Source organism: Typopeltis vanoorti, chromosome 21 (assembly GCF_054136105.1).
Source record: "Typopeltis vanoorti isolate ZY-2024b chromosome 21, IOZ_Tvanoo_1.0, whole genome shotgun sequence".
Classification (NCBI taxonomy): Eukaryota; Metazoa; Arthropoda; class Arachnida; order Uropygi; family Thelyphonidae; genus Typopeltis; species Typopeltis vanoorti.
In genome coordinates, this window is record NC_143569.1 from 73100489 (window position 1) to 73127830 (window position 27342).

Sequence of the window (27342 nt, forward strand, 5' to 3'; positions counted from 1 at the left end):
TATTTTTTTAATATGAGTCTTGCACTCGGTCAAGTTCCTAAGGAGTGGAAGGAGAGCAAGATTGTGCCACTTTATAAAGGAGGTGATCATAACTCAAGCATCTAACTATAGGCCTCTGGGTGCCAGGTAAGTTGTTGGAGAAGTTTGTGAGAACTAGGATCCAGAGTTGGGTTGACAACAATGGTATTATCTTTGATGGATAACATGGATTTGCTAAAGGGAGGTCATGTTTTAGTAATCTACTTACTTATTACAATAAGGTGACTGCTTCCTTGGACAGAGGAAAAGGATGCACAGTAATATACTTGGATTTTGCAAAGGCTTTTGATAGAGTACCTCATGATAGGTTGACAGTCAAACTAAAGCAGATGGGGTTGGATATTAGACTTGTGCATTGGATTGGAGACTGGTTATCTGATAGGCATCAACAAGTTGTGTATGAGGAAGCGATATCCAGGAAAAGGAAAGTCACTAGTGGAGTGCCTCAGGGGTCCGTTTTAGGGCCATTACTGTTTAACTTGTATATTAATGATATTGGCAATGATTTGGATGGAGATATTCAGTCGTTTGCAGATGATGCAGTTGGGATGAAGCATGAAGAGTAGTGAAGATGTTGTGACCTTACAAGAAGACTGAATAAATTGAGTGATTGTGCAAGCAAATGGGGATGTGAGTTCAATGTTGCAAAATGTAAGGTTTTAAAATTTGGAAAACAAAGATGGGATGCAGAATTTATGCTTGGTGAGGAGGATATATTGTTGGAGGTGGAAAAAAATAAGAGATCTGGAGGTGATAGTGGATAAGGATCTGAAATTTAGGGGATACATAGCCAAAAAATGTGAAGACAACACAAAGGCTTCTGGGAATGATGCAGAGGACACTGACATGCAGAAGTAGAGAGATTCTTGTTCCGTTGTATAAGACTTTTATTAGGTCACACATAGACTATTGTACCCAGATTTGGTCACCTGGCTTTCAGAAGGTTGAAGCGATGTTGGAAAGGGTCCAAAGGAGACTGACTAAGGTAGTATCTGACCTCTGGAATGTTGAGTTCGAGGAAAGATTGAGAAGATGTGATTTGCAGAGTCTGGTGGACAGGAGGAAGAGGGGAGATATGATAGAGACATACAAGTTGGTAAGGGGTTGTTATAGGATTAATGCTGGAGAAGTTCTACATAAAATAGTGGGAGATCAGGGGAGAACCAGAGGTCATCCCTGGAAACCATATAAAGAGGGTGTAGGGGAGAGGCATGTTTTTTTCGTGCAGAGTTGTAAATGATTGGAATGCCTTGCCTGAGAGTGTGGTGTTTGCAAGGAGTTTGAGTGTGTTTAAGACACGGTATGATGAGCTGTGTGTGTGTGATAAAAGGATCTCCCAGCTGAGTCTTTGATTCCATGAGGTCTTGGGGTAATAATAATAATTTTTTTTTAAACATTTTTTATTATTTCTCAGATAAATTACATACATTATAGGAACACAATTATGCATAACAAATACTTTCTCGTACATAATTTTTTTAAAATAATAATAATAACAGTAACTGTTTACAATGTATATTATTATAATATTCCTAATGATGATTATTACAGATGTTTCTTGGCAATTTTACACTCTATATATATATACAATATCAATGGATATAATCACTCTATATTGCATACTTTTGCAGTTATTACATACATTTGATTACATATGATACATTACTTACATTTATTTACATATGATACTTACATTACATACATTGGTTTTCATGTGATACGTACATTACATGCATTTGGTTACATATGATACATCTTGGATGAGAACTAATTTCTCTGCTTTCATCCTCGAAGCTTATATGTAAGCTTATCTGAGGATGACACCAGTTGGTTATTATTTACCGTTTTTTTTTTGCTGTGTTGGGAAGCTACGAAATCTATGATTGAGAAATTCGCACACGCACACACACATATACACACAGACACACACACAATAACTTGGAATGTATTGATGCGTCGCTGAACTGGAAGCCTGAACGAATATATTGTGTTCCATTAAGTTTGTATGGTATTTTGGGTGCGTGTTTCTTGTTCACAGTAGGTCCTTAGAGCTCTTTTCAGGCTATTGTAGTTTGTAAGGTTTCTGTATTCAGAAGGTAATTTGTTTATCATGTCTGGAATATAGAAGTTTCATGTGGCCTTTCCGTAGTGATTATTGTATTTATATGTGATATAATTAGTTGTCTGAGGTCTTGTTATATGGTATGTATTTCTGACTATACTGTAGTTGGCATCGAAATAATGTTTTAGCAAAGCTGCATAGTGACATAAATGCTTTGCTGTCAGTATTTTGTTCTGACATTGCAGTATATATAAAGTCGTTATTTTCTCTTTGTTCCCAAAAGATCAGTTTTATCGTTTTGTACTGTAGCGACATTAATCTATTTAATTTGTAGGGTGCACAGAAAGCGTACGTTGTTATAGCGTATCTTAGTATATTTTGGCATAGTGCTTTGTATATTAGTGTTTTTAGGCGTATGGGAACTATATCTTTTAACTTGTAGAGTTTGCCACTTATTGTTCAGAGTTTGTTGTGTAGATGGTTTATGTGGCTATTCCAGTTCATATCTGCATCAAAGTAAATTCCAAGGTATTGTATTGTTTCAACCTGAGTGATTGTAGTGGTTTTGCTGTTCTGTGTGTTTTTTATGTTGGAAAGTGGATGTTGGATGGTATATATTTGTTATCAACTGGTCGCGTCAGTGGATTTCTGAATATCATCAATTTTGTCTTTTCTGAGTTTAGGTATATGGAGTTTTTCATGAGCCACTCTATGATCAGATTTATATCATGTTGCATATTTCTTTGGGCTATGCTTGCGTTATTATGGATGGATATTATTGCTGTATCGTCTGCGTATTGGAATATCTTACCTTTGAGTGGTAGCTGATTAATATCGTGTATGTAAATGTTGAATAAAGTTGGGAAGAGTACAGCTCCCTGTGGTACTCCACAGGTTACTGGTAGCTCTCTGCTTCGGTTTGATCCGATACGTGTGATATGCTTTCTATTTTGAAGGTAGTTTGTAAACCACCTGTGAAGAGGCCCGTCTATTCCAACATGCCTCAGCTTTTCTAACAAGGTTTGATGTGTGAGTGTATCGAATGCTTGAGTTAGATCAATAAAGACTACCATGGCAATTTTGTTTTTGTCTAAGGCGGTATTAATTACATCTGTGAAGTCTTCCAAGAGAGATGTTGTTCCCTTATTTTTCTGAAAACCATATATTATGTTTTGGGGATAATATGAAAGGTCTCTGTGTATGCTGTGAGTTTCTTCAGTATGAGCTGCTCCATAATTTGATTGATAATTGGTAATGTTGCTATGGGTCTGTAATTGCTGATTAAATTTCTTTTTCCATGTTTGTATATGGGTGTGATTATGGCGGTCTTTAGCATACTTGGTATCTGTCCTGTTTTAAATATTTTATTTATTAATTTTAGTAGGATAGGACTTAAACTAGTTGCATGTTGCTTTATATCTTTAGGTCTTATACCATCAATTCCTGGGCCTTTGTTTGGTTTGATTTGATGTATTGCAGAAAGAAATTCTGCTTCTTTTATGGTTGGGAACCATAATGTCTGTTTTGATTGTGGTCCAAGTGGAGGGTCACGTTTTGTGATTGGGGGAGTATTTCTGTGCAGTTCTTGGATGGAGTCTGCAAAGTATTGGTTAAAGTCATTTACTAGTTGTTGGATAGGTTTTGCGTCTTTCATGAAGCTGTGTTTTATGGTTTCGGAGGTGGTGGTGTTGGGACCACAATCTAGCATCTCATTGATCAGATGCCAGGTTTGTTTCATGTTGTTTTGTGCAGAGGTTATTTTGTCTCTGTAGTAGCTTCTTTTTGCATTTCTGATTTGTGTTGTAAGACGATTCCTTGTTATCTTATATTCAGTTTTTAAAGCTGTGTTATTTGGATATCGCTTTAATTCTTTCCATAAAGCGTCCTTGGATAACACAAAATTTAATCTAGGATTAAATTTTGTGTTATCCAAGGATTTTGTGTTGTTTTTGAACGAATTCTGACTTTCTTTGTAGCTTTCTCATATATTTCTTCCAGTGTGAATTTAATGTTGTTGTTGTATAAGATATCGCTGAATCTGATGCCAGGTGTTCCCAGTCTGTTTTTCTTATTTCATGGTTGACTATTTCTTTGTCTATTATTGTTTTCTGTCGCATTTCTTCTGTGGGACATTGTCTTGGTGTGCAGGTTTAGGTGAAGCAATGGTATGCTACTTTGCCCTTTACGACTGATGCAGTGCAACTGTTTAGTGGTGCTCGGACGTTTATATTATCTAGACAGGAGGCAGTGATAGTATTTCCGAATATTTCTTCTCTAGTACATGATGTTATTGTTGGTATTAGATTATACATGGATAGCGTGTCTAGATATTGTACAGTGTTGTTCTGGTTTTCATTTGCAGTATTTATGTTTATATCACCAATTATCATTAGGTATTCAGTTGAGCATATTTCTTGGCGTGAAAGCCAGCATTTGAGTTCGTGCAAGAATTTTATCATGTTTAGGTTTAGTGGGCCTGTAAATAGCATTTACTATTATGGGGTGCTGTCTATTGGTGGTATTAGTGATTTCGAGGCAAAGGGTTTCAGCATGCTCAAACTGATAGGCCGTTTCTTTTGCTATTAATTTTTGTTTGATGTATATTAATATTTCACCCTCTCTTTTTGTTTGGCAATATGATCTATGTTGTTGGAAGCCTGGAATTTGGAAAGCAGTCGCTTCGTCATTAGTTATGGATACTTCTGTTAGAATCAATATATCAATAATATCAGTGTAATTCCTCAGATAAGCCTGTAACAATAACCAATGTTTTCGGATGCTTCTGATGTCAATATGCAAGATTGAGAGACCTCTCGCTTGTACTGTGTGTGTTGTTTCCATGCATCAAGTGATTCAAAAGTAAAATTACTGAGGTATTCTGGTGTAATTTACATCTATCTGATGGTTCACATTCATTTTTGTTGTGTTGTGATCTTCTTATTGAACTAAGTTGGAGTCTTTTGTTTCACTCTGGCAACCTATCTATATCTTCCGAGCTTTTTATTTGTATAGACTTTGAAGTCTGTGACTTTCTCAAGAATATTTTGCCATCTTTGATCCATAAAAATTGATACTTTTTTCTGTTTTTTTTTTAAATTATTATTAAATATTATTATTAATAATAATAATATAGGAAAGGATGAATGTATGAGAATATATGAGAGAAACTGTTCTGTTATTTGCCAATGATGCAAAGTTGGGTAGAGCAATAGTGAATACATGTGATGTCAAAATTTTGCAGGATGATTTGGATAGATTGGCAGACTGGGCTAAGGAGAATGGATGTCAGTTTAATGTGACAAAGTGTAAGAATATGCATTTTGGGGTGAAAAGATTATCAGCAGTATACCACATTGGTGTTGAAATATATTGGGAAAAAGTTCCATTGGTCTCTAGAGCAGCATTTCCATATTATCTAAACCCTTAGCCTGCCCATGATACTAAATGTATGATAATAAATGTACAATTTTTCATTAGTGGGATTCAAATAAAAAAAAGGGAGTTGTTGTTGGGAAGTAGTATCTTATAGGAGAAGAATGGTACACCATAGGGTTTTCCTCTAGTATTGATGTTTTTAATTTATGTATATTATTTATGTATATGTTATTAATTCATGTATATAGTTAGAAGAAATATTCAATTGTTTGCAGATGATGCTAAATAGAGAAGAGTAATGGCAGATAGGTTTGGTGTGATACTGCCACACTGAGAATCAAGGAGATCTAAATAGTCTGGTGTTGTGGCTTTATAAATGCAGATATCAGTTTAGTGTTTCAAAGTGTAAAATCATGCATAGTGGCTAAAGGAGACAGACTGAGATATATCTTATTGTAGGTACAACTTTGACTCGTTCAGAGTCGAAGAACGGCAGACAGGTTGCAAAAGTTGTGAAGTTACTTATAAATTTCCTGCCATAATGTAAAGGAAACTGACAAGTAGAGATGAGATTAATAGTACTAGCATTATTATTATTATTATTATTATTATTATTATTATTATTATTATTATTATTATTATTATTGCGCACACTATGGAGTCAACAGACGCATCATGGGAGCTTCATGCAACTGGCAACATATTTATCATACTGAATCTTAAAGTCCTTAACACTCTCTGCATTAACAACATATTCTGGTAATGCATTCCATTCACTGACAATTCTCCATGTAAAAAATCTACTCCTCACACCCCCCTCTTCACCACATTCTTACACAACTTCCAGGGATGGCCTCTGGTTTTTCCCCCTCTTGCCTTCTACTCGTTTTATAATCCCATCTGGATTATATACGCACTGATCAGGCTGTATCTGAATTTCTATGCACAGATCTGGTCACCTGAATATTTGACTGATATTGGAGTGCATCCAGAAAAGACTGGCTTAAGACTCTGGCATATTAGGGATGCAGAAAGGTGAAAAGAAGATGTTTTTTAGAGCTTTGCAGATAGATGGAGATATATGTTAAAGATACCAAACAATTTTAAACCTGGTTTTGCTTGGTATCTTTAACATAACTATACCCAAGTTAAAAATACTTTCTACAGATGGAGATATAATATGATTGAAACATGAGTTGATGAAAGGAGTCCTATCTGACACATATACAGTATAATTGGTAGTGGGAGGAATGAAAGGTCATACTCTGAAGTTGTATAAGCATCATATGAGTAAGGAAGTGCAAAGTAGATATTTTACATGAAAGCAATGAGTGAGTAGAATGCATTTCTCGAGTTGGGAGAAAATTGCACTTTGCTAAATGTGTTCAGTGCAAGGTATAATGGGAATTGTGATTTGTCTGAAGAGAGTAAGATCTACAATGAGTATTATGATGGTCTGGAATAATGCTGAAATTTATAAATGTATATGACCTTTTGTATAGCATCCTAGTGATGAGCGTGAAATCGATGATATCCGATCATTTCCAAGAAAAGGGTTTTCCCGGCTGTTCTTTCCTCAAATCAGTTTCCAAAAGAACTATCGATCACCACTAGTCATGGTGCAGATTATGGGACTCAAACCTGGAGTTTCAGTAACAATTCAATGCTGGGTAAGTTGAAATTCTCTTTTTCTACTTTTTAATATCTTTTTTCTCTGCTAACATTTAGATATTATCAAAATATACTGACTCTTGTCTCTCCCTCGAGCTTAGGAAAAGAAGTTTTTAAATGTATCTAAGCATAGTATTTAGCAAAGTAAGGACAATATTGGATTACAGGTAACAGTTATAGCAGGTTTTATGGTTTATTTTGTTGGATGTATAGTTTTTATTATTATTATTATTATTATTATTATTATTATTATTATTCAGGCCTCCATGGAGTCGAAAGACTCATCTTGGGAGGTCCTTCCTAAGAACATAAGGTCTGTCAAGACTCATCGAGGGGAGATCTCCTCCCCTAAGAAACACAAAGTCTATCATACCACTCCTTAAACTCATTGACCGTTCTTGCTCTCACCACTCCATCAGGCAATGCATTCCATGGTTCAACCACCCTCCACGCAAAGAAACCACTCCTCACCCTCTTGCTCACAGTTTCCTTTCGTAACTTCCAGGGATGGCCTCTTGTCATCACTCCTTCCCGCTGTTCAACCAAGCGGAAGAACTCCCCAGTGTCAACATTGTAACCACCTCTCAACAGTTTAAAAGTCTCAATCATATCACCTCTCCTTCTTCTATCCACCAAACTTTGCAGTCCACATTCCCTCAGCCGATCCTCGTAACTATCCTTGTACAGTCCTGAAACCATCTTTGTCATCCGTCTTTGTATCCTTTCCACAGTTAATTTATCCCCTTCAAATCCTGGAGACCAAATCTGAGAACAATAGTCCAAGTGTGGTCTGATCAGAGACTTATACAACGGAATGATAACCCTCTTATCTCTGCAGGTCAGTGTCCTTCTCATAATTGCAGCAATCCTCTGTGTTACCTTCACCACCTTTGCAATATGTCCCCTAAACGCCAGGTTTCTATCAACCATCAACCCCAGATCTCTTGTCTCTATTCTACTTCCTCCAGTATAACTCCTCCCATAGAGTATGCTGCATCCCATCGATGTTTCCCAAACCTCAAGATCTTACATTTTGCTGCATTAAACTGACACCCCCCCCATTCATTTGCCCATCTATCTAGCTTATTCAAATCCTCTTGCAGGGCTACCACATCTGCACTATTACTAATAATCCTTCCTAGCTTCGCATCATCCGCAAACAACTGAATATCCCCTTGCAATCCACTGGCAATGTCATTGATATAAAGGTTAAACAATATAGGTCCTAGTACTGAGCCCTGTGGGACCCCACTTGTAACCCCTCTGCCTCCTTGAAACTGCTCCACCATACACAACTCTTTGATACCTATCAGACAGCAAATCCTGAATCCAGTTGACCAATCTGACATCCAGACCCATGTGCTGCAACTTTTAAATATCAGCTTATCATGTGGCACCCTGTCAAATGCCTTTGCTAAGTCTAAGAAAATTGCAGTATATGCCTTTCCCTCATCTAATGTTCTTGTAACTTTATTATAAAAGGCTAGCATATTGCTAAAACAAGAGCGCCCTTTCACAAATCCATGTTGTCTCTCACAGATAACATTCCCTCATCTGCCCAATGTTGTATACGGTCCCTCACTACTTTCTCCAAGATCTTAACAACTACTGATGACACACAGACTGGCCTATAATTAGACACTTCCAGTCTGTTACCACTCTTTTGCAATGGCACTATCTTACCATCCTTCCATTCCCTGGGCACCTTTGCTGAAGCCAGACTTTCATTGAAAAGCCAGGTTAAAGGCACTGTCAGTTCCCTGGCACATTCTCTCAAAACTCATGGTGAAATACCATCCAGTCTCAAAGCTTTACTGACATCCAGAGTACTCAGTATCTGAAACATACTCTCCTCCTGTACCTCTAAACCTTGAACCAGCCCTATCCCTCTAGCATTAAAACTGACTCTTCTAGGATGAAATACTCCAATAAAGTGTTCATTGAACAATTCCACTATGTCCTCTGCATCAGTCACTCTATTCCCATTTTTATCCCACAATATCATTCTTCCACAGTCATTTCTCCTCCTACTGGCCACATAGCTAAAAAATTCCCTAAGATTTTCTTTGGATCTTAGGGCCAACCTCCTCTCATATTCCAGTTTCGCTTTCTGTACCACACTAGTCACTGTTCTGGCCTGTGTCTTATATTCTTCATGCATCCTCTCTTCACCTGTCTCTTTATATCTCTTCCATAGCCTCTTTTTCACATGCAATTCCTGTTTAATATTGTTTGTCATCCACTTTACTCCAAATTGTGTCCTCTTCTTCACTTGTGGTATACAACTTACCATTGCTGCTAACAAATATTCTTTCACAATTTCCCATGCACTAATGATATCCCGGCCTTCCAATTCCTCCCTCCATGAAACTTCCTGAAGTTGACGTCTAAGACTGTTATAATCACCTGCTTTATAATTCCACATAAGTTCCCGTCTCTTTGATACTCCTGCATGTCTATTCATTTTCCAAGTCAAAACCATATGGTCACTCTCTCCAACTGGTGGGAGAGATGTCATCTCAGTTATTATCAACTCTTCTGATGCTATAACCAAATCCAAAACTCTTGAACCTCTTGTTCCCTCTGTTACATGTTGCCTAAGATATTTGGCCCTCAAGAATTCTAGAAATTCCATTCCCCTATTGCTACATGCATCTTCCTCTCTCCAATTTATACTACTGTGGTTAAAATCCCCCATAACAATCATTCTTCTTGCACTTGCCAAACTTAGCTGTCTAAACATCTCCTGGTCTCCATCCTCTGTGCTCCTGGGTCTGTAGCAACACTCCACTAAATATCCTGTCTTGCCTACCTCTACCTCACACCATATGCTCTCAAAATCATTTGTCTCGCTTCCTTCCAAAGCCTCTACTCTTAGAGGACATAGATCATCACTTATCATAAGCAGTACCCCACCACCACGCTTTCCCCTCCTATCCTGACAAAAAATGCTATACCCAGCGACTTCTATTCCTGTTATTATATCTTCTTCTTCTTCTTCTGTCAACCACGTCTCAGTGATCCCAATAATTTTTGGCCAGGCTGATGCTATCTGCGCCACCAATTCCTCTCCCTTATTCCGGATACTCCTGGCATTAGTATAAAACATATAAATGCCATTATTTCTATACCCAGCATTATCCCTTCTAGACTCCGCTGGGCTCAGTGCTACCTGACATCATCTCCCTTCTCCCAAGTATCCATTCCCACAAGAGGCCATCCCTGCTATCATCCTCCCTGGGACACACTGACTCGTTCAGAACAGCAATCTCTCCAGATGCCTACATCCTTCCTCATTCGAATGTAAGCAGTCTCATGCATATAATTCCTCTCTTTCCTCAAATGCACTCCAAGCATCCACATATACCAGTCCTCTCTTGTCACACATTCTCGCTATTATGCCATTCAATATCACCGCTCTTCTGCTCAGTTCATCATTATCATACCTAGGCAATATGATATGCACACTATTTTTCCTCTCTCTGTCTTCTTCCGTACAGCCTCAAGCAAAAATCTCATATTTCTCGCTGCCCGACTTACATTACCACTCAAATCATTTGTTCCTACCATCACAATCATCTCATTCACCCTTTCACCTCTCTTAATTGCCATAACCACCTTTTCTATTGTTCCTCCTGGCAAACACTTCTCATGCATCCTGTCTTGAACACCACGGATCATTGAGTCATCATATCTCTTACCATTCTCTCTCTCTCCTATTGCTTCCATTCTCTCCTCTTCTTTCATTCCCATAGGTCTCTCTCATTTCCTCTCTTCTACTGCTATTCTCTCTTCTAGCATTCGCATACCCCTCTCTCCTACTGTTTCCATTTTTATCTTTAGATCTCTGAACTAAAGAATCCAATACTAAGATAGTTCAAAATTCTTGTTTTTTTTTTTTACATATTCACTTCCCCTCACATTCTTCTATATATATATATATAGAACTCCAGTATATTTCATATATATATATATATATATATATATTCATATTTATATATATATATACTGACTATAACCTAGACTAGAATAACAATTAAATTTATTCAAAACGCAACGTGTTTCATCGGATTGTCCGACTTCTTCAGCGTGGGAACATAGAAAGCAAGTAAACACTATAAGAAACATCGTATCACTATAAAACGACTATTATAAAATCAGTTAGTTTTGAACTGTAGCTACAGTCTGTGTTGAAGTTCTATTGTTAAGTAGCTGTGTGCGTCTGATTTCATGCGTGTGCCAATATCGGATAGCAGAGCTGAAAGAGTCCGGTAGATTATAGCTGAGGTTATTATTTATGTGATGAGGGTCCATAACAATTTCCTTAGACTTGACTATGCGTTGCTCCACCTCGTCACGGCATATATGAAGGTTTGAGGTTGTTGTCCAGTTTATCTCATGTTGATGGCCTTCATCATTTGTGTTTACTGAAACAGTACATGGCTTGACAGGGCACTTGCTCTAGTTCTTTTGTAGGCAATATCTTTTTGATGTTCTTCTAGACATAGGAGGATGGATTTTTCAGTTTGGCCATAGTATTGCTTCCTGCAGTCACACGTGATTTTGTACACTCCTGGGAATTGTAGATGGTTGTGAGCTTGTTTGCATTTGCTTAAAATCGATCTTAGGTTAGGAAGAGTAGAGAAACAGGTTTTTATGTTGAACTTTCTTAAAATTCTTCTTAGTTTCGTGGAGAGCGAGCTGATATATGGTAAGGAGATATAACCTTTTGGATTGTCTTGTGTTTCTGAGTTGTTTTGATGGCGGTGGTACAGATGCTTATTAATAGTTTTCGACGAGTAGCCATTACTTGTGAAGGTTCTTTTTAGATGTTGTAGTTCATTTTTTAGATCTTCATCATCTGACAGTATAGATCTAGCACGATGTGCTAGGGTTGAGATGATACCCACTTTCTGTGCAGGATAGTGATGTGAGGACGCATGCAGGTATCGATCTGTGTGTGTGTGTAGATTTTCTAAAGATTGATATTTTAATAGAATCAGATGACTTAGTAAGTCTTACGTCCAGGAAGGGAAGAGATCCATTTTCTTCAACCTCCATTGTTAATTTGATATCTTGGTGGAAGTTGTTTAAATGATTTAAAAAAGACTGAAGGTTATCGGTGCCATGGTCCCAGATAAGAAATATGTCATCTACAAATCTTAGCCAAATTTTTGGTTTAAGAGGTGAACGGTCGTATTTTTAGGGAGCTCCTGAAAGCTAAGTACAATTTTGAATGGAAATTAGAATATATGTTAAAAATCATAACGTAATATTGTCTAAATTTGGTAGCTTGTTGTGTCTGTGTGATTTTGGTGTAAATTCCGTTAATTAATTTAGTATTTAACGATACGTTTTTTACGATACATTTCATAGATTGAATATGGCGAAAATGCGATGTAAGATAATGGCGTCCAAAAATACGACGCCATTGTTCAAAAACTATAATGTGAGAGAATTTGTCCAATGTGATGTGTGTGGAATGTATGCATTCCCGAATGAGGCTGGAGTTTGGATTGAAAGTGATAGTGGTGGGAGAATGTGTAGAAAGTGTATGCAAAGTGAGGAGTCGAAGTATGTGTCAGGTTGTGAGACAGTTACGGTTGAAGAAAGCCAGAATGCGAGTGAAAATAGTGGCTCGATAGGGAATTGCGGTGTACTAGATGGCAATGTGAGCGGTGATCTAAGAAAGAGTGAGAGCAATTATACAGAAAGAGAAAATGGTTTGAATGATAAAAAAAATGAGGAATTATGTGTAGGAAGTGAGATCGCTAGGCTGCGTGCAGTGATACAAAATGCGCAGCGGCAATTAGAGCACCTGCAAAACTCTTTCCAGAGTGATTCGGCTAACGTAAATAAAAGGTGTGGGAGAGTTTCCGAAATGAAGGAAAGAGTGTTGTATGGTGACTCGTTATTAAGAGGAGTAATAGATGGGAGTGTAACTAAATCGTACTTACCGGGTGCGAAATTTAAGGATGTAAGTGAGAGTATTAGAGTGCCAAAACAGAGGGTGAAAGAATTAACAATTGTGGCGGGCACGAATGAATTGAAATGTGATAAATTTTTTATGAGAGAGGTCTTGAAAGTATTGTTAAAGGTAGCGAAAGAAAAGAGTGACAGAGTTAGAATGGTGAGTCTGTTACCGCGGTATGACAGAGAGGAGTTTAGAAGGAGGGCCATAATTGCAAATGGCATTATGCGCAGGTTATGCGGACGGTGTGGTGTGGAATTCGTGGACGTGTGGAATGAGTTTGATGGGTGAAAGGACTTATACAAGATGGATGGCCTGCATTTGAATGGACTTGGTGTGCGGAGACTGAAAAAAGTGTTGCTGAATGAAGTGAAAATGGATGTGCAGAACCAGGGAAACTAGAACTACCAAGGAGGGGGGGGGGGAAGTGGATATCCAGACATCAGTGAGACAGTTGAGTGTAAAAATGTATATAATGTACCTGAGCCAGCACTAAGGGCAAAAAATGGGAATGGGACATTTAGAATAACGCATCAAGATAAGGGTGGGACAAAGGGATCACTGCAATTCATGTATACTAATGCCAGGAGTATTAGGAACAAGAAGGAAAAATTTTTGGCCTTCATTGGCTCTTCCTGGCCACAGGTTATTGGCATTAGTGAAACATGGCTGACGGAAGATGATATAGTTAGTGGGATAGAATGTGTAGGTTATAGTATGTTTAGGAGGGACAGAGAGAATAAAATTGGGGGAGGGGTGTTATTGATGATAGCTGATGAACTGCAGCCAAGGAGAATTGAAGTATTGCAGGATAGTGAAAGGAGCTCATTTGAGGCTATTTGGTGTGAGATTGACACTGGCAGAATAAAATATACAGTTGGGTGCTGCTATAGACCAGGTGATGGAATAGATGGTGGAGATGGTATGTATAAACAAATTGATGAAATGAGTGGAAGGAGGGTAATTATTATGGGGGATTTCAACTATGGTAACATTGATTGGAAGGAGGAGAGGACACATGTGAGGAAGGAAATGGATTTTATTCAATTATTAAGGGATAACTATCTGAAACAGCATGTAATCGAAAATACTAGGGGTGTGAGAGTGCTTGACCTGGTAATAGTATCTGAGAATTTGACTGTAAGGAATATGACCATGTTGCCACCTATTGGTGAGAGTGATCATAAGGTCTTGACCTGGGAGGTGGCTAAAGGTGTGCAATTTGTGATTAAGACAGGGTATATGTGGAATTACCGTGCTGGCAAGTATGACAAGCTTAGGAGATTGCTTGGATCAGTGCCATGGCATGTACAACTGCAAGGGCTGGACGTCGATAGAGCATGGGAAGTGGTCAAAGAGCATTTACAGGAGGTTATGGCTGATTGTATACCTAAGGTCCGAATAGTGAAACAAGGAGGGGTTAAATGGATGAATAACACCATTAAGCTTGAGCTGCAAAAAAAGAAACAACTATGGAGGGAACTTAAAGAAAGGGGTGACCTGCAGGCACACGAATGGTATAAAGTGCAGGCCAGAAGGGTAACGAGTGTGGTAAAAACAGCAAAAGTCGATTATGAAAGGAAACTAGCTATGCAAGCAAAAGAGAATCCCAAACAGTTCTTTCAATATGCTGCAAGCAAGAAAAAAACTGTACATGGCAAAATGATTTTAAGGAATGACGATGGTAAAGAGTTCACTGAACCAGACGATATAGTGGAGTTACTGAGCGCGCACTTTGCAAAAGTATATCATCCAGGTGGTGACGTTGAAAAAATGAAGGAACCATTAGTTTATACGGGAATTGTGATGAATGAAGTGGAGGTGAATAGTCTATTACAGAACCTTAATGTGAATACATCTGTGGGATTGGATGGTATACCGGCACGGGTCTTGCATGAAGCGGCTAATGAATTATCAGTGCCCTTGACCACGTTGTTTAATCTGAGTCTCGGGTCTAGCTTAGTCCCAAAGGCGTGGAAAGAGGGGAAAATAGTTTCACTGCATAAAGGAGGATCCAAGACTATGTTTTCAAATTACCGACCAATCAGCATATCAGGAGTCATTGTCAAGGTCTTGGAGAAAGTAGTCAAGGGAAAAATACAGGAATGGATTGATGAAAATGAGATACTGTACAGAGGACAGCATGGCTTTGTGAAGGGTAGATCATGCCTCAGTAACTTGCTCAAGTTTTATAATAAGGTGACGGCTGAACTGGATAAGGGAAATGGGTTTACAGTGATACTGCTGGACCTGGCAAAGGCGTTTGACAGGATACCACATGGAATTCTAATCCGTAAACTACAACATATGGGAATGAATATAGGGTTGGTGAGATGGATAGCTGGGTGGTTGATGGAGAGATATCAAAGAGTAGTTTATTCAGGAGTAGAGTCCAAAAGACGGCCTGTGACTAGTGGTGTGCCACAGGGTTCTGTTCTTGGACCACTGCTGTTTAATCTGTTCATTAACGATATAGGGAAGGGTCTAAGTGGGACAGTTCATTTGTTCGCTGATGATGCAAAGTTGGGTAGGGCGATAGTGAACGCAGAAGATGTCAAAGTCTTGCAAGATGACTTAGATAGATTGGAGTTCTGGACTAAGGAGAATGGATGTCAATTTAATGTGACAAAATGTAAGGTTATGCATTTCGGAGTGAAAAGATTAGCAGCAGTATACCACATTGGTGGAACTGTACTCCAAGAGATTGATGAGGCCAGGGACTTGGGAGTGTTGGTGGATAGGGAGATGAAGTTTAGGGGGCACATTGCAAAAGTAGCTAAATCAGCTCATCAACTCACTTGGTTGTTGAAAAATACCTTGACGAGCAGAGACAAGCAAGTTATTGTACCTCTGTACCGAGCCCTGATCAGACCTCATCTCGACTACTGTGCCCAGATTTGGTCACCTCGGTTCCTTCTTGATGGGGAGGAGGTGGAGAGGATCCAGAGGCGAGTGACTAAGATGATAGCAGGTCTATGGAATGAACCATATGAGAACAGGTTGAAGATTTGTGGGTTGCAGAAACTAGTTGATAGGCGGAAGAGGGGAGATATGATTGAGACATTCAAATTGCTAAAAGGATTCTATAGGATTAATTCAGATGATATTTTTGAGATCAGGACTGGTGGTGGGAAAACTAGGGGACACCCATGGAAGCTTGGCAAGAGCGTGGTTAGCATGGGTGTTAGAGCTGGGTTCTTTACTTTTAGAGTGGTAAATGAGTGGAATAAGCTGCCAGAGTCTGTTGTGAGTGCTATGACAGTGAGCGAGTTCAAGGCAAGGTATGATAGATACTGTGAGAATGTTGAACAGTTGTGTGAACATGATGTTTAGGGCCTCCCTCGATGAGTCTAAGGACTCCTGGAGTAGCCTGTAGTAGTAATAATAATAATAAGAGTAGCTGAGGAGATTGCCTTTTGTTCAAAATCTTCAAAAAAGATGTCAGCTAATATAGGAGACAGGGGGCTTCCCATTGCCAATCCTTTATTTTGTTTGTAGATTTTCTTCTCATATTGAAAGTAGCCGGAGTGAACGCAATGTGATAGCATGGAAAACATCTTTTTTGAAATTTTGTTCTTTAAAAATATCGAGAGCCTCTTGAATTGGTACGTTTGTAAAGAGAGCCACCACGTCAAAGCTCACCATGATATCTGAAGGCTGGAGTTTAAAATTTTTGATTTTCAGAATTTTAAGAAAGTTCAACATAAAAACCTGTTTCTCTACTCTTCCTAACCTAAGATTGATTTTAAGCAAATACAAACAAGCTCACAACCATCTACAATTCCCAGGAGTGTACAAAATCACGTGTGACTGCAGGAATCAATATTATGGCCAAACTGAAAAATCCATCCTCCTACGTCTAGAAGAACATCAGAGAGACATTGCCTACAAAAGAACTAGAGCAAGTGCCCTGTCAAGCCATGTACTGTTTTCAGTAAACACAAATGATGAAGGCCATCAACATGAGATGAACTGGACAACAACAACCTCAAACCTTCATATATGCCGTGACGAGGTGGAGCGACGCATAGTCGAGTCTAAGGAAATTGTTATGGACCCTCATCACATAAATAATAACCTCAGCTATAATCTATCGGACTCTTTCAGCTCTGCTATCCGATATTGGCACATGTGTGAAATCAGATGCACACGGCTACTTAACAATAGAACTTCAACACAGACTGTAGCTACAGTTCAAAGCTAACTGATTTTATAATAGTCGTTTTATAGTGATACGATGTTTCTTATAGTGTTTACTTGCTTTCTATGTTCCCATGCCTAAAGAAGTTGGACAATCTGATGAAACATGTTGCGTTTTGAATAAATTTAATTGTTATTCTAGTCTCGGTTATAGTCACTATATATAAATATGAACATATCCCAGTACCTAGTTAATACTACAAATTGCTATATATATATATAGAAAGTATTTTACCTTGGGTATAATAAATGTTAAAGATACCAAGCTATTTTAAACCTGGTTTTACTCCATTTCCCAAGTAAGCAAACAGACAAACAAGTCAAGTTTGCACCTGCAAGTGTTGCAAGTCTAGCTGACCCTGCACGTAGTGCAAGACCAAGGCAACTCATGGTAAAAGTAAAATAAGCTCTGATCACTAATCTTAATATTTACCCTTAATGCAAAGCACATCTCCTGGAGGAGATGTATGATGCTTTGTATTAAAGGCAAGGGGCCACTACCCAGACTGGTTTCGACCTTATGTGTAAGTAAAGCCGGCTCTAAAAATTCGGACGATCCTAGACCACTCAATAGTGGGCGAAAGACCATCCTTCTCAGCATTGGCTCCACTCAGTGATGGCCTTCTGCCCACCACCACCATCGAGCAGAACCGCTCATATTCTGAAGAAAAGCATTCACTGACAAAGCCCCTCATCGGGCTGTGCCGGAAAACACTTTTTCCGGAGACTCAAATTGTTCCCTTAAGGCAAAAACCTTAAGAGAGCGAACTCATAATAGTCCCCACTGGTTTCGACTTTTATTGAGGTGTCATCAGTGGGAGCCAGGCTAGTAATACCAAGATTTTAGTAATACAGAGCTTATAAGTATTTATTATTATTATTATTATTGTTATTCAGGCCTCCACAGAGTCAAAAGACTCATCGAGGGAAGGCCCCCCCCCATCCTAAGAAACACAAAGTCTATCATACCACTCCTTAAACTCATTGACCATTCTCACCCTCACCACTCCATCAGGCAATGCATTCCACGGCTCAACCACCCTCCATGCAAAGAAACCACTCCTCACCCTTTTGCTCACAGTTTCCTTTCATAACTTCCAGAGATTTTACCAGAACAAGTTACCATAAGGTGTTTTAACCTTATTAAATAAAAATCTCAGAAGGAGATATAAATGTAGAAAGTATTTTACCTTGGGTATAATAAATGTTAAAGATACCAAGCTATTTTAAACCTGGTTTTACTCCATTTCCCAAGTAAGCAAACAGACAAACAAGTCAAGTTTGCGCCTGCAAGTGTTGCAAGTCTAACTGACCCTGCACGTAGTGCAAGACCAAGACTTGGGAAATGGAGTAAAACCAGGTTCAAAATAGCTTGATATCTTTAACATTTATTATACCCAAGGTAAAATACTTTCTACATTTATATCTCCTCCTGAGATTTTTATTTAATAAGGTTAAATCACCTTATGGTAACTTGTTCTGGTAAAATACTTATAAGCTCTGTATTACTAAAATCTTGGTATTTCTAGCCTGGCTCCCACTGATGAGACCTCAATAAAGGTCGAAACCGGTCTGGGTAGTGGCCCCTTGCCTTTAATATAAAGCATCATACATCTCCTCCAAGAGAATGTGTGATGCTAATCTTAATATTTACCCTTAATTGCATTAAGGGTAAATATTAAGATTAGTGGTCAGAGCTTATTCTGCTTTTACCATGAGTTGCCTTGGTCTTGCACTACGTGCAGGGTCAGCTAGACTTGCAACACTTGCAGGCACAAACTTGACTTGTTTGTCTGTTTGCTTACTTGGGAAATGGAGTAAAACCAGGTTTAAAATAGCTTGGTATCTTTAACATATATATATATATATATATATGTGTGTGTGTGTGTGTGAGTGTGAAATATATATTTTGTTTTGTTTTATTTTAACAACCTCTTCAGTAAATAAATAGTTTTAAGGGATTGTTCTCAGATTTGGTCCCCAGGATTTGAAGGGGATAAATTAACTGTGGAAAAGATACAAAGACGGATGACAAAGATGGTCTCAGGACTGTACAAAGATAGTTATGAGAATCGGCTGAGGGAATGTGGACTGCAGAGTTTGGTGGATAGAAGAAGGAGAGGTGATATGATTGAGACTTTTAAACTGTTGAGAGGTGGTCACTGAGGGGTTCTTTCACTTGGTTGAACAGCAGGAAGGAATGATGACAAGAGGCCATCCCTGGAAGTTACGAAAGGAAACTGTGAGCAAGAGGGTGAGGAGTGGTTTCTTTACATGGAGGGTGGTTGAGCCGTAGAATGCATTGCCTGATAGAGTGGTGAGGGCGAGAACGGTCAATGAGTTTAAGGAGTGGTATGATAGACTTTGTGTTTCTTAGGGGGAACCTCCCCTCGATGAGTCTTGACAGACTTTATGTTCTTAGGAAGGACCTCCCACGATGAGTCGTCTTTTGACTCCATGGAGGCCTGAATAATAATAATAATAATAATAATGTGTGCACCAGACATATTTAAATAACTTTCACAGTTTACACATGAAACAAAAGTTATATAGAATTTTATTCAAAAACTAGCAATTATATTTCATCCAATGTTACATGGACATTGTCAGGGAAACTGACTGTTAACTACCTTCAAAACATGAATCACAATAATGAGTCAATAAATCATGTGTATATTAGCTTGTGTCTCAGTCCCAGCTGAGTATATAATTGCACTATTAGAGTTCAAAGGAATAATTGTTAAAAGTTGCCTACATAAAAAAAAAAAATTACCAATTAAAAAAACAAAAAACTTATGAACAATTAATAGTGATCACTTCTCAGAACTTTGAGAGATTGGCATGCAGTCTGATTGGTTGAGGTTCAGATGATTTCATATGTTTCAAGGAAAAGATGATCAATACATAAATAGTCTATTTCCAGAAAATTCCCCATTTGCCAATTACTATTAGTGGGCTTAGTGTGTAGATAAATCAAGTAGTGTAGACAGAGGGTTATGTGGTGTTGAGTGCCCTATAACAATATAACATATATATGTTATATGTTATATAATTATAACATTATTACATTATAACCAATAGCATTACATTGATTTTGTAAGATGGTGCCTGTTCATATGGGCCTCATATTATTGGCAAACCAGGTGAGAACATACTAGCATTCTGTTAGCACAGGTTGGAATCAAAGAGATGAAAAATGCTGCCCAAGAGCTATGACCCAAGGTGATTGTTTCCCAGCAACATGATTTATTAAAGTGAGTGGAAAAGCATAGCTCTCAGGTATGGAGCTCTACACCTTTAAATGGAAGATGAACTTCATCGCCCAGTGTGAGACTGCTGCCCACTTGCTGGAGGCCTGAAGTGGATTGAAAAAGTTCCATGTTTGGTGTCTAGAGGATTTCCAGATAATGCAAAAAAAAATAAAAAATTGAAAAGAATATATAAAATCATTCATAGAACACAGAAAAAAAAAAAAAATCCTTAGCTCACCTATAGTATGAATATACTATAGCCCACCTATAGTAATTCTCAATGCATCATAACATGATTTAGTTCCTGTTCACTGTTAATTGAGTTTATTTATTTCATAAAAATAAGGTAGTACAGTATTAAGATGATGTCTGTATTTGCTTCTAATTATTACTATTGCATTCAGACAAGTCTTCTTCTTCTTCCTAACATGGATTTAGGCCATGTGGCCTGTTCCGGTCTCATGCCATCTCTTTCTTAGTCTTCTGATTCTTCTTTTTCCACTTATTTTGTATCTGTATAATATTTTTGGTAGTCTGCTGTTGTCCATTCGATTTAAATGTTCTAGCCATTTTTGTTTATACTGTCTTATGTAGTAATTAATTGGTTCAGGGATTGTAAGATTTCTTAATTTGTTTTGTGGTCCCACTTGGTATATCCAGCTGTTTTTCTGAGGAACTTCATTTCTGCTGTTTGAATTCGTTTTTCATCTTTCCTTTTCATGGTCCATGTTTCGCTTCCGTATAGTAGAGTTGGTTTTGACAAGACATTATATAGTTTGATTCTAGTGTGTTTTTGTAACAGGGATGGCTTAAATATATTATTTATTATGCCATTTACTTTGACAAAGTTTGATATTTTAGTGTCTATGTCTTTTTCTTCTTCGTATGATAGATCACATCCCAAGTATCTGAAAGTGTTTACTTGTTCTAGTATTTTATTATCTATCACTATTTTACTTCTTATTGGGTTTTTCTCCTTTGAATGCCATTATTTTTGTTTTTTCTTTGGATATTGTCATATTATATTGCTTTGAGATATCATTTAATGATTTTAATGATCTTTGTAAGTCATCTTCTGATGTAGCTAATACTATTTGATCATCTGCAAATAGTAGTGTATCTATCTTCATTTGTGGGGTCATTTGTATACCAAATGGGTTATGCTGTTTCCAGATTGTTAATATTTCATTTATATATATATTGAAAAGCAGAGGTGAGAGGGTGCATCCTTGTCGTACTCCTCTTGATATATCTTTCCATTCTGAGGTGTGTTCTAATTTAACTGCTATTTTATTTCCTGTATATATTTCTTGAATAGATTGTAAAAGTTGGTTTGGTATGTTTAAATCAGTTAATATTTTAAACAGTTTTTGTCTACTAATTTTGTCAAAGGCTTTTTCATAATCAATGCACACCACGTGTGTTTCTTTTTGAAATTCTCTTCTCTTTTCTATTAATAATTTTAAAGTAAAAATTGGATCTATGCAGGATCGGCCTTTTCGGAAACCGTTTTGTTCTTCTAGTAATTTGTTTTCTACAATGCTGCTTAGTTTCCCTTTTAATATTCCTGCATATATTTTATATCCTGTATTCAGCAGGCTAATTCCCCTATAATTATTGCAATTGTCTTTATTTCCTTTTTTATAGATAGGGATAACTAGTGCTTTTTTCCAAGAGTTAGGGGTTTTTCCAGACATCCAAACCATATTAAAAAATTTCATAAGTCTTTCATTAAATTTTTCACCTGCATTTTTGTATAGTTCTATATTTATATTGTCTTCTCCTGGCGTTTTCCTATTTTTCATCTTCTTTATTTTCAGTTCTAACATTGTGATATTTTCTATTAGGTCATTCTTTGTCTTATAAAATTTTAATTCATTGTTCTCATCTATCCAGAGATTTTGGAAATAGGTCACCCATTTTTCTAAATCTATTGTTTATATTTTTATCTTTTCTTTTATTTCTTTATTCATGTATTTTATTACTTTATAGGTTTTGGGTTGTGGCTTAAATAAATCCTTTTCTAGTTCTGTTACGAAATTGTTCCATCTTTCTCTATGTTTTTTCCTTACTTCTTGTTTTGCAATTGCACTATTTCTTTTATATTCTATTTCTGCTTCTATTGTTTTGGAGTTTAGCCATTTCTGGTAACTGTCCTTTTTGGTTTTTATTGTATTTTCTATTTCTTTGTTCCAGTCTCGTAGTCCTCTTTTTCTAATTCATTTGTTCTTTATTCCTAAGGTTTCTGTTGCTGCTTTTGTGAGAATTTGTTTCAAATTTTCCCATTCATCTTCTATGTCACTTGATTCATGTGTGGTTTCTGTTTTTAAGTTTGTGCACTTTTGATATTGTAGTCTAACTTGAGGATTCTGTAATGAAAAAATTTTGTAGCTTGGCTGGTAAGAATTTTCAATTCTATGTGTTTTTAGCCACTTTGGTTTAAAACGAATTTTTGCTGATACCATATAATGATCAGAGTTTAATTCAAAGCCTCGATATGCTCTTACGTCTAAAATTAACTCCGCTAATTTAAAATTTGTGATAACGTAGTCAATTACTGATTTGTATCCTCTGGCTGACCAAGTATATTTAGGTATTTCCTTGTGTTTAAACATTGAATTCATTATTCTCATATTATTATAAATGACAAAATCGCGCAATCCGCGACCATTTTGATTACATGTATCTTTGCCAAATTTACCTATGTTTGTTTTGTATTTTTTGTTTCCTATTCTGGCATTTAAGTCTCCTGCTAGCAATAAATAGTCAGTTTTGTTTGCTTTATTTATGGCATTCTGTACTTCTTTATAAAATATATTACTGTCTTCTTCTTTTCCCTCTTCTGGTGCATATGCACCAATTATTGTTATGTGGCCTCTTAATGTCTTGAGTCTAATTTCTATTAGTCTTTCATTCAAATAGTTGTAATATACAATATTGTTCTTTAAGGATTAATGTACCATAATCATTATACCTGCTTTTGCTCTTTCTTCTTTTTTTACCCCACTGTATATTTGTATATAGTTGTTTGTTTCTTTTGTACCTTTTTGTTTTTTCTTTGTTTCTGTTACTATACATATCTTTATGTTAGCTTGGTTTAGTTGTTTATCAAGTTCTTCTTCTTTGTGTGCAATGCTTCTCACATTCCATGTTGCAATCTTCATTATGTGTTCCTTTTTCCAATTTCGTTTACGTTTCCTGGGTTGTGGTCTTTTCCCTGACAGTCCGTCTGGCTTTTCTTTGCATGAAACTTGAAAGTATTTTGAATTTCCCAAGGGTAGGTTACTAACCTGTCGCTGGGTAAGTCCAGTGGTAGGGCTGCTACCTAACGCCTCTGGACAGGCAGATCTAACAGCATTTACTCTGTTGGGGGTGTTAAGGCTATACCGCCTATATGCCCATGCATTCAGACAAGTAAAACATGCATATCTGAGAATTTTGTTCCACCATCACCACACTGGTGGACAATAATAAAGTGTTACGATGGTCTTGTCCACCAGTGTGGTGATGGTGGAACAAAATTCTCAGATTTGCATGTTTTACTTGTCTGAATGGGGGGGGGGAGTTTTAATAGCTGCCTCAATTATACAAAGTTTCATGTTAATAATTAGAAAGATATAAAAAAAGACAAACTAATTGAGTAAGAAATCATTTATTCAAATTAAATATAATAGCAAAATATGTACATATTGAAATTTCCCTCATCATCTGTAACAACATAGACAATGAGCTGTCTTCTTCAATGTAATCCTATTTATTATTATTATTACATAACACCTCCAAGGAGTCCAGAGGCTCATCGAGGGAGGGCACCTACTCTACAACACTCCGTTTCCACCAACAGTAACTACTTTCAATATCTACAACAATGGCATCTACTGCTAACCATCACTACTAGTATTTTCACAGATAATCACAAACATCCATGCCCACAGCAGGATTCGAACCTGCAGCCCCTTGGCCTTACAGCAGATACACTAACCACTTGGCCACCCTGGCTGTGCTTTTAAAATCATCATTACCCAGCTTCTTAACTAGCTTCTCTGACTGCTATTTTAATGATAGACTCCTGATGCATGCTCCTTGTCCAGTTATAATGGATAATCACTGATTAGGGCATCATTAACATCCTTACCTCCATGCTTCTGTTTTTGGAATGTTCTCTGTTTTACATGAGGAGGATCCATTCTTCTAGCAGTTTATCTTGCTTTTACATCAAGTGTGCAATCGTAGATTTCGGTATACTCTAGTTTTCTCCACCAGACAATGATGACTGGTAATTGGGCAAATGGCCTTTGATTTAGTCTAGTAAGACATTTTTTTGTCAGTAATAGATAATATACAATATAACCTGGGTTGGAATGATGAGTCATTCACATGCATCACCTGACACCAGTGTGGAACAAAGTTGATGGGTCAATTACAAGCTATAGTTTCACACAACAATATGACCTTGCTCTCTGTGCCAATAATCCTTAAACCATTGATCATTTACAAGTGATTACCTCAGAGGGATAATCTTGAGTGTTGTAGTGTCCTGTCCCAAATAAATAACTTGCTTTCCAAAATAAGCAAAGAAAACTGGCAATTTTCCCAATTTAATTTTGTTTGTCAAGATTTGAAGAGCTCAGGAGACAGCTTGTGGGTAGAATGAGGAGTTAGCTGGAAAAGAGATCAATGCAGCTTGGAGGATTTTCAAGAACTATCTAGCAGAAGCAATGTCTAAATGTTTTCCAATGGTCAGAAGGTTAAATATAGTAGTGTGAAATGGATAAATAAAGAGATTAAGCATGTGATACTGAGGAAAAGGGCATTATGGAGGCAGCATAAGAGAAGTGGTAATAACCAATTCCATGAGGATTACAAAGACTAGGCAAGGCAGGCGACTTGGTTGGTAAGGGTAGCAAAAGTGAGGTATGAGCAACAGTTAGCTAATGAAGCCAAAAAGAATCGTAAGGAGTTCTTTCGATATGTAGCTAGCAAAATAATGAATGATTATGGAAGGATGGCATTGACTGGGGAAAATGGTATAAAGACAGCTGTTGTGGAAGATATAGTGGAGAAACTTAATGAGCAGTTCATAAAGGTCTTTCAATCTTGTGAATGACTTCATGGAGTGATTGAGAGCAGTTGATGATGGGGAGGAGAAACTGACTGAGTGAGCAAGAGGTGTATGGGGAGTTGAGCAAACTAGATGCTAATAAGGCTGTGGGACTTGATAATATATTACCACGTATTCTGAAGGAATGTGCCAGGGAGTTGACACCTGTCTTAACATATTTTTTTTTTAATATGAGTCTTGCACTGGGTCAAGTTCCTAAGGAGTGGAAGGAGGGCAAAATTGTGCTGCTTCATTAGGGAGGTGAGAGAACTCAATCATCAAATTATAGGCCTATCTGTGTGTGTCAGGTGTTGTGGTTAAGTTGTTGGTGCAGCTTGTGAGAACTAGGATCCAGAATTGGGTTGACAACAATGTATTATCTTTGATGGACAGCATGGATTTGCTAAAGGAAGGTCATGTTTTAGTAATCTACTTACTTATTACAATAAGGTGACTGCTTCCTTGGACAGAGGAGAGGGATACACAGTAATATACTTAGATTTCACAAAAAGCATAAAAGCATATCCTCAGCAAGCATAAAAGCTTTCACAAAAGCCCTTATGCTTGGTGAAGATATATTGTCGGAGGAGGAGGAAATAAGGGATCTTGGGGTGATAGTGGATAAGGATCTGAAATTTAGGGGATGCATTGCCAAAATTGTGAAGACAACACAAAGACTTCTGGGAATGATGCAGAGGACACTGACTTATAGATTACTGCATGATAAGTTGATAGTCAAACTAGAGTGGATGAGGTTGGATATTAGATTAGTGCATTGGATTGGAGACTGGCTATCTGATAGGTATCAGCAAGTTGTGTATGGGGGAGCAATATCCAGGAAAAGGAAAGTTACTAGTGGAGTGCCTCAGGGGTCTGTTTTAGGACCACTACTGTTTAGCTTGTATATTAATGATATTGGCAAAGATTTGGATGGAGATATTCAGTTGTTTGCAGATGATGCAAAGTTGGGACGAACCATGAAGAATAGGGAAGATGTTGTGGCCTTACAAGAAGACTTGAATAAATTGAGTGAATGGGCATGGGAATGGGGATGCGAGTTTAATGTTGCAAAATGTAAGGTTTTAAAAATTTGGGAAACAAAGAAGGGATGCAGAATTTATGCTTGGTGAGGATATATTGTCGGAGGAGGAGGAAATAAGGGGTCTTGGGGTAGTAGTAGATAAGGATCTGAAATTTAGGGGACGCATTGCAAAATTGTGAAGACAACACAAAGACTTCTGGGAATGATGCAGAGGACACTGACTTGTAGAAATAGGGAGATTCTTGTTCCATTGTATAAGGATTTGATTAGGCCACATATGGACTACTGTGCCCAGATTTGGTCACCTGGTTTTCAGAAGGATGAAGAGATGTTGGAAATGGTCCAGAGGCGACTAAGGTAGTTTCTGTATGTTGAATATGAGGAAAGATTGAGAAGATGCAATTTGCAGAGTCTAGTGGATAGGAGGAAGAGGGGAGATATGATAGATACCTACAAGCTAATAAGGGGTGTAAGGTGTGAAAAAAGAAAGAAAGAAAAGTTGGCAACAGATAGGTATGCTGTTTGCTCTATATCTCCATAATGCTTTTATTTTATTTGCATGTAGGGGAATTGGGGAGGGCTTTTGCTTAGAAATACATTTGTTCATTTCACTCTTACAGTACTTACCTT

At 37.6% G+C, this 27342-nt stretch overlaps 1 protein-coding gene across 2 annotated transcripts in view; it reads left to right on the forward strand.

Annotated features, from left to right (window-relative positions):
• The window catches only part of LOC150094967 (sodium/potassium-transporting ATPase subunit beta-2-like), a 188755-nt gene that overhangs the window by 141769 nt on the left and 19644 nt on the right, over positions 1 to 27342 (forward strand). For both annotated transcript variants that reach the window (XM_090411287.1, XM_090411286.1), the window contains exon 7: positions 6979 to 7146. In XM_090411287.1, the coding sequence (XP_090267413.1) occupies positions 6979 to 7146 (168 nt within the window). The remainder of the gene's footprint in view (positions 1 to 6978; positions 7147 to 27342) is intronic.